The sequence below is a fragment of the Strongylocentrotus purpuratus genome, unplaced genomic scaffold (assembly GCF_000002235.5).
Source record: "Strongylocentrotus purpuratus isolate Spur 01 unplaced genomic scaffold, Spur_5.0 spur5_scaffold_13, whole genome shotgun sequence".
Lineage (NCBI taxonomy): Eukaryota > Metazoa > Echinodermata > Echinoidea > Camarodonta > Strongylocentrotidae > Strongylocentrotus > Strongylocentrotus purpuratus.
This window is the reverse complement of record NW_022145598.1, coordinates 37,237,725-37,255,215: the sequence shown is the minus strand read 5'-3', so window position 1 is coordinate 37,255,215 and position 17,491 is coordinate 37,237,725. Positions and strand designations below refer to the sequence as shown.

The following is a 17,491-nucleotide window of genomic DNA, read 5'->3' as shown; positions in this document are numbered from 1 at the left end:
ACACATGTATTAAATTGTTTAGATAGAGTACTGTTTATTGGCAAGATTCATCTCTGTAAATACTTTTCTCAGTTCAACATAAATACTAAGTTATAATATAATTATATATATATATATATAATACTGCACCGACAACTCCCAAGATAATCATTAGTAGACCATTTCACAAATGGGTTTCATGATAATAACATATATGTCAAAAACAACAACAACAACTGTATTTTCCAAGATTTCTGAACCTATAATGAGTGGCAGGTTTTACTCTCTGTAAAAGTACATCAGGGTATCAAAGAGTGTTGTGGCTTATAATTTATTTGGTTACTAGATAAATTGTACTATTCAGCTGGTACTACTTCTCCAGTGCATTTGGACTAGGCTTTAAGAATCAAGATGTTGGTAAGAAACAAAAAAAATGGAGGATCTTAAATTCCATTTTCAGACTAGAAACTGAAGTTTGTTCTTTTATACAGAAGATGAAGAAGAAAGAAAGAAAGAAAGAAGAAAGCACACATAGTAACTTTTAACTTATGTAGGTACATTTATCCTCATGTTCGATTACTACAGTAATAATAATAAAGTTGGGACTAAAAAAAGTGCAACTAGACAGCGAAATTTCTCTATGCACTGGAGTACTAGAGGGTATACAATAGTGTTATAACATCACAGATATTTCCAATTCCGTTTAACCGCTAGTCAAAACGACAGTTTTTCGGTTAAACAATTATTATTTTTTTTTACATTTGTTTCTGTTGTTAAATAAATGACATCAGTGAAGTATTGTGCATGTATTTCAAGGCTGGGAACTTGCTTATACGAGTCAACTTCTCAATCTACAATCTTGCAATTGATTGTTATCGTGTAGATTGTTGCTCTGCAATTCAACATTCAACAGTCAGGGCTTACTTATGATGACTATAATGTTGGCAAAACTTGATTTATTAGCTTCATAAAGAAAGTGAAACCCAGTCATTAATTTCCAATACATTTTGTTAAAATAAAATTTAAAAAAAATAAAATAAAAAAATTAACCCCCTCCCCCCCCCAAAAAACAGGAAAACGAAACCGTCCAATTGAAAATGGATAGTGCCATGGACGGTCGGATACCGTACGGTTAAACGTTTGACCACAGCACTAGTATACAAATACCTTTGTGTTCACACGACCTCTTAGGTACAGTAAGACTGAGAATTCCTCAGATTATTTGTTATATACTGAAGAGTAATTATGAATGAAAAGTCACATTTCAATATTTCATATTAAGGATTGCAGAATTTTGCTTAATCATGAACATGCTAATGATGTACTACTACATATGTAGTTGCCCTTCACTTCTTATTTCATTATTGCAACATAAGAAGGCATAATCTTATACAGGCTTTGTTGGTTGTAAATGTAACTGTAAGTCAAAATTTTAACTGTAACAAGTCAGCAATAGAACATTTTACACAATATTCTTGTAAACAATTTCATCCCTTTACCCAAATATTTGTCTTGACCATAACAATAATAATAAATAACAACAACAACAATAATCATCATATAGGTTTATATTCACCCTGTAATATTACTTTTGATGTGCAATTAAATGAAAATGCAGTATATGTTCATCACTATTTAAGTTGAATAGAACTTATGACAGAAAATCTATGAACTGGTCTATTAAAATGCATCCAAAAACTTCAACTCATAACTGCCTGTGATCGTATTTGTACTCATTATAAAACGTTATTACTTGAAGTTGCACACATGAAGACCTGGCCCTTGTTAATGAAACGGCCATTGCAGCAATCGAGCGATGGAAGAACTTAATTTAATTTAATTTTTAATTAAAGAACTTTACATATCTATCTTGATCAAAGGAGACACGAACGAACAAACTTGAAGTGACCTAACATTTAAATATATTGTTATCAAATAGATTAATAGAACATAGGACTGGTCATACATCATAAAAACAAATACATCAAACCAGGTGTCCTCTTGTTATGATGCAAAATTCATTTGATGATGTTGTTGTTATTACGTTTTACTCTTTGTAACCTCCCAACTCTACTCCTGAGAACCTATCCTTTTTAACTTTCTTCGTTTTGGCCTAGTGCCGAGGCTGTCTGGCACTGTTTTTCTTACTATCGACCTGTCTATGGCAATCTCTGTCTTGTTCAATAATGAAAGCACAGTCTCGAATGTATTTTCATCCTTTATCAATGCTATCTTTGAGTGGAGTCTCTTCAGTACTGCTTGGCACCTTCCTAGAACTAAGACTGGGGCCTGGTCTATTTCCTGGTCCTGGTCTTGGTCCAATATGTCATCTGGACTGGGATTATGTGTCTCATTGCTACTGTCATCTGGTTCTAAGGCACCACCTTCCTCCATGGGTATGGTATCAAACAAGGTAGCTACGATTCTTTGATCAGAATCTTGGAGACGAGGTTGATCATCTTCTCCCCGTGCTGATAGTGGTGTTATGATGGGGGAGTTACCAACAATCTTATTCACAAAGTCATAATCAATGTTAAAGTAAGGTGATTGAGTGTATGAGGATGGTAGTTTCTCCCAAGACCATGCATTGTCATGGATAATAACAGCTAGGATGTGTTTACAAGGCAGGGCTGATCTTACCCATGTCTTACAACTACAATCTGGATGCATCATGTTGACTGTGATGCGGTCTGATATGAGGTTGGTTGCCGAGGGTGACTGGACGTGGAAGATGCCACAGCTTTCATCAAGGAGTTTGATATGATCTGGTTGGATGTTCCTTGCAGCCTTCCATTGCTGTAGACATGTCTTGAGGAAACATCTTGGTCTTTTATGAAGGAAGCTGGGTATGGAGGTACAATACTTACGGCATCCGTCATCTGCTTTGGAGTTACATTGGAAATACCTGCAATCAAGAGAGACATTCAATCAGCAAAATTTGTCTACTTAGACTTCATTAAAGGCATCGTTTAACAATGTTAAATCTGAGATGCATGGCCCTACGTATTATCACTGTCTGTGATATGGGGTAATATTGAAGCCCTAAAAAAATCACGCTTCAAAATGATCAAGAAGTGCCTCAAAAAAGTAAAAATCTTTGAGTGACCGGTTTTACCATACTCGTTTTCCCCAATAGACTGTAGTACTATGAAAACTGTTAGGTAAACGCAAAATTTTGTTTGATTTCCAATCATAATATCTTGATAATCAGACAGGCGATCGGCTTGTAAAAGTCTTGGGGTTCCTGACTGACCTAAAGGTTTATAATTATCATTGCAGCATGAGCTAAATCCAGGATTTTGTTTCAGAATCTGAGACAGAGTTACCAGATCCCTTTAATGTAAACAAGAATAAAATGGATACCATTAAATTGCATTGTGACTATTTACTGAAGTAAAAAATAAAAGGTATCCTTCCATTCTTAATCCTAAATGTATCCCTAACACTTGCAATTAATTTCCATCACAAGCAGATTTGATTAAGACCCACATCCCCTTGACGTATCATATTGATATCATCTAGCTATCATGTAAAGCTAGATCTGTTCTTTGGTAGGAACCTGTAGAGGATATCGCTCATTAGTTGAGATAGTTTGTATAGCTCACCAAGATTTGTTCTTTGGTAGCAACCTGTAGAGGATATCGTTCATGAGTTGAAATAGTTTGTATAGCTCACCAAGATTTGTTCTTTGGTAGCAACCTGTAGAAGATATCGTTCATGAGTTGAGATAGTTTGTATAGCTCACCAAGATTTGTTCTTTGGTAGCAACCTGTAGAGGATATCGTTCATGAGTTGAGATAGTTTGGGTTGTTTGTCAGCTTGCAGACAGCATTCTTTGAAGGCTTTATTTTGAAGACCTATCCCAGATGAGGTGTTAACTGCTTTGATGAAACACTGCCGCCGGAAGGCTCTCACCCACCTCTGAATAACAGAAAAAAGTGACAAAAACATCAGCTTATAAAGTTCATAAATAAAAAATAACATGACTCCTTAAATGCAGATCTCATTAATAAAACATGTAAGGTGGAAAAAGAAAGGTTTTTCATCTGATGTACTGTATTAATGGAAACCAATGTGCAAGTAAGTTGATCTAGTGGCTAACACTCTAATCCTGATTTATGCCGTTTGAATGGTCACATTAAATGTCACTCTCTAGACTTAAATCTGATTGATTTTTTTCTGTAAAGCAAAACCATTTTGCAATCCCTACCCGATCTCAAGTCCCTAAACCAATCTCAAGTCAATACAAAATGAAGTGCAGGATCTGTGATTAATATGAATCAGTTACAATAATTAATTCTGATTTTTTTAAATTAAATTTTTTTTTTTTTTTTAAATTGTTTATCACTGTATTTTGTTTGTTATATCGCTTAAAGACTTCGGTGGTAAGCGCTTTATAAGCACTGTTTTTATTATTTTTCATTATTATAATTCCATTTGGTCCTGATGCTCCTTCATAAATATTAAATTTACTGTTAGCTCATGAATATTCATAATACATACCTGATGCATAGGGAGCCAGAACCTTCCCAGCCAATCTCTTAGAGTACCATGCTCTGTCCAGGCCTGACTGCCCTGTAGGTGGACAACGGCTGCCATGTACTCCCCTTCAGTTGAGGCATTAGCTATACGGTCAAGCATGGTCTGGACACTGTGCTTCATGGTTCGTAGCTCACTGGACTCTGAGTTTAGCCACTGATCCCAAGCAAACTGGCGGTGATGATCACAGAAATAAACAGCGTAACCTGTAGGTTGGTGGAATAAGCAATGATTAATCTTAAATTCTAGTCAATATCCTGATGAGTAGTATCAAGAGGACCCCCCCCCCCCTCCTCCCTGACTGACTGACCGACCTGGGAATACTGTACTATAGACCAGGGCTTCCCAAAGTCCGGCGTGCAGGGCACGCGATCTGGACCGCCGAGGGGGCTCTGATTTTTTAGTTTTAACCATGAAAGGGCCTGGGGCAGAATCCATCCGGCTCCTATCTTTTTGTACCAAATTTAAATGATTTCGACCAAAGGACACCAAGGGTACTGTGTAGTGTCAAAAATCGCTGCATTGTGAGTGGTCAAAATGAACATTGCCTCATAAAATATGTACCGTACACAGTGCAGAATTGTCACTTCTTCGCTAATATGTGAATCATTCAAACACCATTTGAGACATAGATTTGAAGTTTCATGGACTTATTCTTGATGACATACATATGTCAAGTTTAATTTGTTTTTATCATTCCATGGCAGAGATTCAAAAGGGTACCAAAATAACCCGGCCTTTTTAGGGTAAAACTGTAACAATTCCCCTTAGATCAGATATCGACCTTTAAAAAAAGCCTCAGTTTCTTCAGTGTACAAGTGACATTACTGTTAATTTTAGGAAAAGATTGTTTGAACAATAGGCTGACCTGGAAATGCTTGTTGGACTGCATTCAAATCCTCCTGTGCAACATCAGTTAGGAAGTTAGCTGGAAGCCACGAGGGGTTCCACTCCTTGAGAACAGCCAGGGCCTCATTAATCAACCCCTGCCTAGCTTCTTCCACTATAAAACTTGCTACAACCTGGTAGTCACAGTTTGTCTTTACAATGACAAAAAATAGTGGCACCAAGCACCTGTATGATACATTGTTAAAAAGGAATTGAAAATACCCTGTAATTAGTTATGTGTGCTATGAGATTGCTATGCGCACCTTCAGCTTATATCATTAGACTCATGAACTGATATACTCAATTAATAGTTTCTTTCAGAGTTTCAGATATTTTAATTGAATTCATTTAAAATCATGGGTGGTAACATAAAATATCTGGAACATGTGTAATTCACAAGATACAATCTATTTATTATTAGTATCTAGATGAAATCAAGAAGACAGTGGTTACAAAACAACTGCAAGGTTTGAAGTGTGTCAATGGATGATGGGATAAGAAAAGATATTAACTAAATATTTAACCCAAATCTGAATTTGTTTTCAACAAAATTTAATTTTAATGTCCTAAACTACATCTTACTTTGACAAAACCACAAAACAAAGTAAGTTTCTGCAAGATATTTACCCAGTAGTTCTGAAGACAGGATCCAGTATGCACAACTCGTTTCCATATCTTGCCAACAAGTATTGCTGCCACAGTGTTTGGTGCACCAGCAACAAAGACTCCCCTAAAGGCACAGCCAGTTTCACATGTTCAGGGTATTGCACTTGGGTACGTTGCGCTCGTGGTATGTGTTGCGCTTGTTGCAGGTGTACACTTTGTGGTACTTGCGTAGGTTGTGGTTGCGAGGAGTGAGTAGATTGTTGCAGTTGAGTTGAGGATTGTTGATGTTGAATAGATTGGCTCTGCTGATTGAGATGCAACGTTTCTTGTTGTAGATGATGTGTGTCTTGTAATGGTCTGGATGTCATCAAGGTTTGATTCTGAGAGAGTTCATGATGTTGTCTTAATGTCCCCTGAGCGTGAGCTTGTGGGAAGCATTGCAAGTGTTGAGGATGCAGTACTGACATATGTTGCTGCTGAGATACCGATGGCATTGGTGGTGATGGCAGAGGGGATGTGGCATCATTGTTTGCTCTATAGTTGCTGTGGTAAGCTTGTTGTATCTGTTGTAGATGTTGAGAATGAAACTGATGTTGATGTGATGGTGATGGAGGAAGCCTCTGAAGATCTTTGTTGGTATTGAGGTATTCTTGTTGATCTGAATGTGCCTTCTCTGTGTCTTCAGTACCCAGTCTGTAAGATAGAGCTAGCTGGCTTGGAAGGAGCTGTGTGGCAGCCTCACTGGATGTCTGGAGATGTGGCAGGTGTTGGTTGAAACTAAAATCTGATGATGATTGCTGAAGTGGTATCAGTTGTTGTTGTTGTTGCTTGAATTGTTTTGTGTTGCCATTCGACCCATGAAGCTATGGAATAGGGAAGAGAAGAGATACAATTAATACATTTAGACACACACGAACAAACACAAACAAAAAGATTATAAGTCTGTTACCCTAATGTTAAACTGGGCTTAGCCACCATGGCTAGGTATCAAACCATTTTTAAAACTTTCTTTTGGTAATTTAGCTTGCAAATCTCCAGGAGTTTCAAACTTCCTCACTAAATGGGTAAGGTAAAGAACCTTTGAGACATATTTTGAATAACATAGATACATTTATTGACCTTGACTGAGCTACCGTATTTGCCGGCGATAAGGCCGCACCGCCGCACCCTAACTTTGACATTTCAAAGAGGGAAAAAAAATAAAAATAAACAAAAAAAAAAGGAAAAAAAAACAAACGGACAAAACAAAATAATCATAATTTTCTCGAAAACACAATTTTTTTTCACAAACCGATACCAAATTCATCCATATTCTTATAATTTACCGGAAGTTTAGCTAAAAAAGTGATCGCAGGCAGATTTGGTGTCCGATATACCCCTACCACAATGTACGGTGTAATGCGAAACTGCATGAAATGGAAAAACAAAATGGCGACTTTGGATGGATGTTCGCAGCAGCTCCGTTAGACTGTCCCTTCCTTTACTTTTGCAATGCATTGGCACGAACTTAGATCAAGATCTATCGGCAAATGTTGTGTTAGGACGTTTACTTTTGTCTTCATGTCAACAATGCAAGATAAAATTGTCGGTAAGATGTTTGGAAATGTCCTGTACCATAGTGGTATTGTTATTTTACTGTTTCTAGTCCCATACGTGCAAATTCGTGTTGGTTTTGACTTTCGTTTTTTTTTTTTTTTTACTCTTTCGTCGTAAAGGCCGCACCCTGACTTTTTGATATTTTCTCTCCCAAAAATACTGCAGCCTTTACGCCGGCAAATACGTAATACAGGGAGTACATCTGTGACTCCTTGAGTATGGTTAGCATTGTTCATCGACCGTACAGCCGAGATAAAATTTTAGGTTTTGGCTCGATACGTTTAGATTCAGAGCCTTAGAAATATGCCAGATGAAAGAGAATTACTTCAAAACCTGAACCATACCTTCTTAGAGCCTCTCCTGTATAAGAAACGTTGATTAGGATCATCTTTTAACCATTGCATAATATCCATTTCAATATCAGTCTGATTGGCTTTCTTCTTCCCTTCCGCTGTGTACATGTGATACCTAAACATAGTATAGAAATAGACAATTTATATTCAAACATCTTTCAGGAATTAATAAAAATATTAAGAGGCAAGAACAGGCAGTATTTTGTAAACAAAACATTTAAAAATTATGAGCAAAATGGCTAGTTGTAGTTTAAAACACTTCAACCATTATCAGTAAGATGAAATAGACTTTAGAGGAAGTCTTCTCTTCACCTGATATCACTGTCTTCAGGAAAGTATCTTCTGTTACTAAGGTCCGGGATCTGTTTGCCATTGAACAAAGCTCCAGAGACAAACCTCTCGACATGTATCTTCATCTCAGCTAAACTGGTTACTCCTGCTCCTACCATTCGCTGAATATATTCAATGATCCGATGATCCACTCTCTGTCTGGCTCCACAGATCTGTATTATGATAATAATGGTGGTAAATCAAGTCTTTATTAGAGATCATGTACACAAAAATCAGGTCCGCCAACCCAGTGGGTTAGGCGGCAGGTTATAATGAAAATACATACAATAGCAAAGTACATTAACAATAACAATACAAGTTACAGTGTAATAATATATGTGATAACAAGGAGCACCGGGATAAAGAGAGAGAGTTATATTAGCAAATCAATGTTAATTGACATAACAGATCAAATTTAGGACAAGTCATAATAAAAGTCTATACTAAGGTAACTGTGTTCACGTACAGTTAGTGTTGGTTCAGCGCAATTTCAGTTTGTTATGACAATAAACATTGTTTTCAATATGTTTAATTAAAAAAAATCACTTATCACCCTATAACAAGGAATTATATAAACTTACCAACTAGGTTTTTCTTTAATCGCAAATAAATTCTTATCTACATTTGATTTAAAGGGAGTGTAGCTTGGCAAATACTGGTTAACGCCAACTAATCTCTACATGATCAGCGTTCACGAAACAGACCAAAGTTTTCCTCCCGCCTCTGTTTCGCGTATGTTGCACGCAGGTGATTGCTGCGGTCTCATCATCCGCAGTCTTATTATACCTGATTGGCCCCGAGTCAGGCTATGGGAAAGACACATAGTCTCGTCAAGCTACACTCCCTTTAATATAAAATTGGAACATCACTCTTTATATTTTGTTATAGAATATAACCTTGCCAACAGGATGTCCCTCATGTTCACTTTCCTCTGGTAGGTAAATATAGATCCTCCTTTCACCCAGGTTAGTATGACTGGCTTTGATAGCATCGTTTATCCTCTTTGCTCCCCGGCGTCTCTCACAGTTAGAATTCTTTGAAATCTGTAGGAGATAATGGACAACAATTAGTGATTAACATTAATGGGAAAGGATAGATTGTTTGAAAGGTTGCATTAATTGTACACAACTTGTACAATGTACCTACAATAAGGACTAATTCATAACTTGATTATTACTGACAATTTTTACACTAAACTCAAATTAAAAAGAGCCTTCTACATTTATAAATAACTTTTGATTGGGGTTACATTAAAGTCAGAACTTGAAGTTTAAGATATTATCCCTGTTCTTAAATATCTTAAACAGAATTTCAGATAAATTGACCAGGGTGTGCTATCCTCCCAGTGTCGCTATGCTCCATGACTGACGTTGAACTTTTTAAAAGAGCGCTGAAAACTCACCTCTTTGATGAATGCTTCGAGTAATTATTACGTAAACATACATTGTACATTGTAAAGCGCTTTGAGAGGGCCTTCAGTCCTGAAATGCGCTATAAAAGAACGAACTATTATTATTAATATTATCCTGTTTAGTGATCTTATGTATTATAACACATCATTATTATTTATTCTTAAAAGTGGCTTTCTTATCATGAACTTTTAAAATTTAGATGAATACTCATCTTGAAGCCACTATGAATCTTCATCTTGAAGCCCTTACAAGATTACTTGCCTTAAAGTTTGGAAATTTCATGATTTCCTTCATGACTAGCTTTGCCTGGCAATCTTTCTTTTTAGTATCTTGTATTAGGTTCCTGGGCTTGTGTGCATTTCCAATTGCTGGTTCTCTCATCTAAAAATTAAACAAATGAATAACAAGACATCACAAGAGTATACTGATGGCCACAATCTACCTTTTAAAGAAAATAGAGTGATCTTTTTAACTTTTGGCACAAAACAATTATACACTGAGTGAAGTATTACATTTTATCAAATAAACCCAAAGGGGGTGATTTTAATATCAGAAGGAAAGCAAGTTATTTCAAACTCTTAACTGTGCAATATCACATTAAAGATAAAGACCAGTTCTGGTCATGCGATTGCATTGTGAAAGAAACGTTGTGGAATCGATCAGAAAAGGTTGATCATCTAGCATATAAGTATTGGTGTGTACTGCAAGGTTCTGGAATCATCAATGATAAGAAATTTGGCCCAGTCTTGGTAAAGTTATAAGAGCTAGCTGTACACAGAAGGAGGTATATGGGACTACGCGACACATGCACGATATCTATCCGGTCTAAATAGATATAATAATGTACCAAATATATGAATTAGTAGGTGGTTTCGAGGCAAAATTTGTATTCTTTCACATGATTGGTAATGAGAGCTTCCATTTCATTTTTTGAGGGGGGGGGGGGGGCGTTTCCAAAACTGAGTTAAGACAACAAAGAGGAAGGGAATCGGTGAAAACACATGCATTTGTATTTTTTAATAAAGCATATTATTGTATAGCTTTACAGATGTTAGGTGTTTGGACAAATTATCATTTTACACAAAAGATACACATCACAACTTTCTACTTATTGGCATAATTACATGTAAAACATTTATCCATTTTGAAACAACTCAAAAAGAAAAATCTTAAAATTAGTACCAGTATCTTAAATGCTACAATAAAGTTGGATATACTTACCCTCTTTTCAGCTCTTGCTTCCTTAGCTTTCACCTTGGATTTCAACTTGTGATCTTTGGCATATTCACACTCATACATGTTCTTATTGAGGTGTATGAATGGTATGCCATCATACTTAATTTTTCCACCGTGGCTAGGTTGTGCTTCCTCCCATAAGATTCTATGCTTGCATCTATCGATAGCTGTAAAGAGAACCAATAATCTTCAGATGAATCAGGCTTGTCCATGGACAAAACACAGAGACCCAAAAATCCATTGTATTTTGAAGTGCATTGTAGCTTGAAAATTTCCTTCATCATTATCATCATTATCAAGTATCAGCACCATCTTTACCATAATCACGATCACCATCACCATCATCACTATCCTGATCATCGATCACCATCTTGATTCCTGGTCACATGCATCCATCACCATCATCATCAAAAATTGTAATCATCATCACCATCATCATCATCAACAATCTTCATCATCATCATCATCATCACCATCATCATCACCAACATCACCATCATCATCAACATCACCATCATCATCATCATCATCATCATCATTACCATCATCATCATCATCAACAATCTTCATCATTATCATCATCATCACCATCATCATCACCAACATCACCATCATCATCAACATCACCATCATCATCATCATCATCATCACCATCATCATCATCATCATCAACAATCTTCATCATTATCATCATCATCACCATCATCATCATCAACATCACCATCATCATCATCATCATCATCAACATCATCATCATCACCATCATCATCATCATCATCACCATCATCAACATCATCATCATCAACAATCTTCATCATTATCATCATCATCACCATCATCACCATCATCATCATCATCATCATCAACATCATCATCATCATCATCATCAACAATCTTCATCATCATCATCATCATCACCATCATCATCACCAACATCACCATCATCATCAACATCACCATCATCATCATCATCAGCATCATCATTATCATCACCATCATCACAATCAGACATCACCATCATCGATCATCATCACCATCATCATCATCATTACCACCACCATCATCATCATCATCATCATCATCATCATCATCATCATCATCATCATCATCATCATCATCATCTATTACTATATTATTATCAACATCACCAGCTATATTATTATCAACATCATCATCTATATTATTATCAACATCATCACAACCATCATCCACTAAGTAGGTCTATACGCGTCGGAACGCTAACGGGTACGGGAGTCTCTGCAGAGGGCACCCCGCCGGCCGCCTAAACCCCTGGCGGCGACAATGGCAAGAATACGCATTCATTTTACGGGCATACAGCTCTATTACTTACGGGTTGTTCCAAACTGTATGGACGTTTTCAGGGAAACAAAGCGCAGTGTTTTATCCAATTCATGGTGTTCCTTTATCGTTTCTGCTGCCTGTTTTGTATACACATAACCGAAATTCTTGGAGTAGGCGACATCGAATTGTGGTGTTTTCAGCGTGGTGGGAGCGGCCATGTTTACATCATCATGCCATTACATAATCGCCGGATGTCGATATGCGATGCAGCTGATCGAGATCGAGCGGCAACGGGCGGGCACTATGATGATGCATGATATAGGTCTACAGCTGAATTAAGTCTCAGCAAAGTCTGTAGGAAATGGGACTGGATTTGATTTAAAATCTATGAGTTTAATACTCCACTACATGTGAAGTCGAGATGGAGTATCATAGGTTGCAAGAACAAGGTTCCGAAGAGGATTTAGAAGATACAGGTGAGTGCATGCATGATGCCGATCTGATTCTGAGGGATATAGATCTAGATCTAGACCTCTTTTGTTTGTTGTGACAGTATATATGTGTGGTGATCGAAGGGTCATTTTATTAGTTCTTCTTCTTCAAGATAATCTGCCTCCTTCAATGCTGAAGACTCTTGCAGATGCCGTATACTCGGCCTGGGTGTGCAGGTGGACCATATTACACCGGGGTTCCCCCCCTACCCTAATAGTAATACGAATAGTGCAATGGGTTCTTAACATGCAAGGGTTGTGACTCTCCTGTACACGGGGCCTCCATTTCATGTCCTATCCGAGGGACGAAGTGTTTTCCACTTGACATAACCTGCATCTATGAACAAGGGAAGGGGCACGTTAACACAACACATGCAGGCTTCAGTCATCCGCCTGGGTGCATGGGAGTCGAACCCGGGATCTTTGGTTCGACAGGCAGACACTTTACCGACTGAGTCTGAGCCAACTCGCCTCCTGACCTTAGTTATACAGTTAGTTGAGTGGCATGCTGGCCGTTGTCATGGATCAGGCATGAAACCATGGCATATGAGGTAAGCATGCAGCGCTATAGGGCTGTCAACCCTCCATGCATTTGGAGGGAGTCTCACGGCACCACGCTCATTCTCCCCCCGTCCCACCAGCTCGTAGTGGGAGACTCCCGCCAACACACCCTTCCTCCAAGGTCAGGTGCGTAGCCAGGGGGGGGGGGGCAATGGGGGCGGTCGCCCCCCCAAAAAAACGCCTGCCAAATAAAAAGAGAGAGAGAGAGAGAAGAGAAAAAAGGGAGAGGACGTAGGAAGAAAAAGGAGCAGACAAAGACAAGAGTCGAGAACGGTACAACGAATTGTCTTCTTTCTCTAATAATTGAATGAAAGGTCAAAGCTTCCACGCTTTGCACGGGAGGGGGGGGGGGGGAGGGAACTGAATCCAGACAAGGATTAAGAGTCAAGAACGATCCAACGAATCATCTTCTTTCTCAAATGATCAAAGCTTTCGCGCGGGAGCGGGGGGGGGGGGGGGGGGACTGAATTCAGACAAGGATTAAAAGTCGAGAACGGTCCAACGAATCGTCCTCTTTCCCTAATGATACATTTAATTAAATGTTCAAGCTTTCGCGCGGGAAGTGGGAACTAAATCTAGACAAGGATTTAGAGTCGAGAACGGTACACAAATCGTCATCTTTCTCTAATAATTTGATGAAACGTCAAAGCTTTCATGCTTCGCTCGGGAGGGGGAGGGGGGAGGGGGAGGGGGGAGGGGGAGGTTAGTGAGCACATCAATTTTTTTTAATTTTTTTTTCTTACTCAACATCCCCCCTCCCCTTCCCTGTTGAGCCCCAAAAAATTGCATACGATCTCCCTCGAAGCAGTTCTCCAAAGTTGACAGTCCTGGGTAGTCTGTTTGAATTTTGATGCACATTTTTGTGTTCTATCCACAAGGGTCCGGACACACAATACCCCCTATGTACCACCCCCCCCCCCCTGTATCTCCTTCAAATCAAAAAGTGTATCTCCTTCAATAAATTGTAACTCTGCAATTAGCAGTATATACCTACATTCGGTTTAAGTGAGGTAATTAAATAAATGAATCAAAGTTGTACATTTATTTTCTTTAGTGAAGCTTTTAAGGCCAGCTGGAGGTGAAAATGACCAAGAAGAAGAAATCATGGATGAGCATCCTGATGTTCGCAGATCAGATCAACTGTCCAATATGGTAAATATACAAACGAATGAGTGTTTCTGAAAAACTAAATTCCCTCTACCATCTGTAACTGTGTAATGTGTATATTTATATTTAGTGAATTGGTACATTATCACTTATGAGTGACTGTACGTGACTGTGTGAGGGTATATAGGCTACTTGCAAAAGTGAACTTCTAATACAAACTAATTTAAAATTAACATTCAAGACTTCAAATTAAAATCATGCCATACTTGTATTTGTTACAGAATTACTCTTTGTTTCTCTAGTCTCTTCTTGAGCTATAATTTGCTTAGTCACTTACATGTAATTCATTTACTTCAGTTACTCATCCCAATTTCTTTCTCCATTCATCTCCTCTACGTACCAAGTCTTCCATCTCACCTGGTGTGACGTTCCTTGTTCTCTTCTCATTCTTTATTCATGGTCTTGTGTGAATGCATTAGTATTTCCACTTCTCCCTAATCATTGGTTCTCTTCTCCTTTCTTTTGAATATTCAAGTCTTACTCTTAAATCCTATTTTGCTTTTGGTGTACGATGTATTTCATTTGAATATACTTTGCCAAAAAATGTTCAGTTCGTATGATGCTACATACATGTAGCAGTGTACCATAAAAGACAGACAGACCGGCACTGGACATGGTCTGAGTCAGTCGTATTGATTTAGGGCTCTGCTACTTCTGTGTTGGAGATTTAGGAGAGAGGATTTAGGTGAGTTTGGCAGTGGTTTTTGGATGAATGGTGTTTTAGAGATATATTGGTGAGAGGTTATTTGTATGTTAATACATTAGATCACATTGATCTTGATGATATAAAACCATTTAGATTTATTTGAACATCAATCTTTTAAAGGTGCAGCTTTGTACATTAACAGTAACCCTTGTCCATTGATAAAGTAATTTTATTATCTCATAAAAAGCAAATCTACAGTGAATAAATTACCCACTTCTTTTAATGATTTTTAGAAATGATTATAATGTAGGTTTCCACTACATGGTAGCAGCATATTGAAGAGCTCTAAAATTATAATTTCACAGGATGAAATAGACCATTGTTTTCATTAATTGGAGCAACTACATGGATTGATGATAAATGTATCTCAACTAGCTGCACTATGATGCTTTTTTTCTACATCCATCATTAACCAGCCTACTTTAATATGATCTAAATTAAATATTGTCTGTTATTTAATTCCTGTTTAGGTACAGCAGGATATCCTTAATACATCGATGTTAACACGTGAGGAACAGGTTATTGATGTAGATCATGACGTTTCAATAGTCAATATAAACCCACCCCATCCTAAAGGAAAGCCTACTGTATATTTGGTAGTTGCAGCAGCGATGGCAGCTCTCGGAGGTGTTCTATTCGGCTATGATATTGGTAAATAGTTTGTTTCAAACTTTCATTAGTCAAGGTTAATGTTGACTGTTATGGAATGATATGGCTTTCATAAAGATGAATTCAAGACATTAATAAGTTGTTGATGATTATAATGATGGTGGTGGTGGTGTTAATACAAGCAATGCAATTATGATATAATCATGATGTTCTTGATGATGATGTATTGGCTTTTAGCTGATGATTATTTTGTGATGATGATGGATATTGATGATTAAGACTAAGAATGGGATCATACTTAATTTGAAAGAAGAAAAAATCCTAATAATGTTTTAGAAGGTTTAATACCGGTAGTTGATTTAGTCAAACACAATTTTTTCTTGTATTATAAAGGATCAGTGAATTAACCCTCTCTTATCTTGGTTTGTAAATTTGTAGGTATTATGTCTGGTGCTCTTCTACAGCTGAAGGAAGAATTTTCACTGTCTTGTTTTGAGCAAGAGTTTGTAGTCAGTTCACTGCTTATAGGAGCAACCATAGGGTCAATATTAGGAGGTGAGTTAATAGTCATATAGTCGCTGTCTTGTTTTGAGCAAGAGTTTGTAGTCAGTTCACTGCTTATAGGAGCAACTATAGGGTCAATATTAGGAGGTGAGTTAATAGTCATATAGTCGCTGTCTTGTTTTGAGCAAGAGTTCGTAGTCAGTTCACTGCTTATAGAAGCAACTATAGGGTCAAACTGCTTATCCTTAAACTGCTGGCGAACAGAGCAACAAGACCAAGCTCTGTAATTGTTAGGTTTCTCCAATGGTAGGTTTGTCCAATAATGCCGAGTTTGTGCCACGGAACTTAGTCGGACATTTCGATTATATTCTTTTCATGTCATACGTCTTTATCTTTTTTTTTTTTAATTTTTTTTTTTAAATATTTTTTATAGTTTAGTCTACCTTAATTGCTGATACCTCCTCAATATATATATATACGATAGACTATCATTAATTCTGCTGCATTACCATATAGCTTACTTAAAGGTTACTGCAGATCAAATCAATTGATTCATAATATATTATAATCAGTTACTCAATTTATTATTTAAATTAGTTTGATATCCTAAGGTAATTCGATCTGCCCTTAATCTCCTTAATATTCTTGCACTTATTTCGAGAAAAAAAATCTTTGTTTCTCTACTATAATCAGTGTTTTTATCACAGCACTGAATAGAGATATAATCAATAAAGTAAGGTAATATTTTGTTGGTTCAATTAGTACTCTTATCATAAGAGTAATTGTAATCGCCTCATTCTTTTAATAATTGTTAATTGGTTTTGCCATGCTTAGTTGTAACCACTGCCCTGTGGTTCAGGTTCTCTTTAGAATCTAACTAAGGCTAAGGGAGCAAACCCTAACAGAAAACCATGCTACCGTGACAGCATTGAGGGCGATTGACGATACGGAACTCCCGACATCCTTCGACCAGTCACTGCAGGGTCTAGTGGTTCACACCCGTCCTGGTTTGTCCTCGCCGGTGTGAAACTGCCACCAGTTCCCCGAGAGAGTGCCGGTAGTAACTTGCAAGAGCTACCGGTACTTATCCACCTTTGCAAGCAGCCTTCACTATGCGCAACAGTATGAAACTTCATACCGGTTCGGTCGTCTTCCGGGTTAACAAGGACCGCGCTGTTAGATCAGGACTTCCGTCGACAGTGCCAAGTATGC

General features: G+C 37.6%; 2 protein-coding genes across 3 annotated transcripts in view; one reads left to right on the top strand and one right to left on the bottom strand.

Annotated features, from left to right (window-relative positions):
* Positions 1-14: 14 nt before the first annotated feature.
* Positions 15-12,476, bottom strand: LOC100888495. Its single transcript, XM_030983481.1, has 11 exons — positions 12,291-12,476; positions 10,925-11,106; positions 9,965-10,084; positions 9,188-9,334; positions 8,274-8,464; positions 7,953-8,076; positions 6,034-6,875; positions 5,387-5,592; positions 4,483-4,724; positions 3,725-3,900; positions 15-2,884 (listed from the first exon to the last, which is right to left on the bottom strand). Exons 1-11 carry the CDS (start codon positions 12,457-12,459, stop codon positions 2,050-2,052), a joined length of 3,234 nt encoding a protein of 1,077 aa, XP_030839341.1. The 5' UTR covers positions 12,460-12,476; the 3' UTR covers positions 15-2,049.
* Positions 12,475-17,491, top strand: part of LOC578509 (solute carrier family 2, facilitated glucose transporter member 10) — a 22,051-nt gene continuing 17,034 nt past the window's right edge. For both annotated transcript variants that reach the window (XM_030983483.1, XM_030983482.1), the window contains exons 1-4: positions 12,475-12,717; positions 14,348-14,445; positions 15,637-15,817; positions 16,214-16,330. In XM_030983483.1, coding sequence (XP_030839343.1) covers positions 12,663-12,717; positions 14,348-14,445; positions 15,637-15,817; positions 16,214-16,330 — 451 coding nt within the window. In that variant the 5' untranslated portion in view covers positions 12,475-12,662. The remainder of the gene's footprint in view (positions 12,718-14,347; positions 14,446-15,636; positions 15,818-16,213; positions 16,331-17,491) is intronic.

Excerpts from the sequence above, each read along its gene's own strand:
- LOC100888495 (XM_030983481.1), bottom strand. The coding sequence starts at position 12,459 with ATGGCCGCTCCCACCACGCTGAAAACACCACAATTCGATGTCGCCTAC. Across the intron at positions 8,077-8,273 it reads CCTGAAGACAGTGATATCAG|GTATCACATGTACACAGCGG; the intron begins GTGAAGAGAAGA and ends TACTATGTTTAG. Across the intron at positions 3,901-4,482 it reads TCTGGCTCCCTATGCATCAG|AGGTGGGTGAGAGCCTTCCG; the intron begins GTATGTATTATG and ends TCTGTTATTCAG.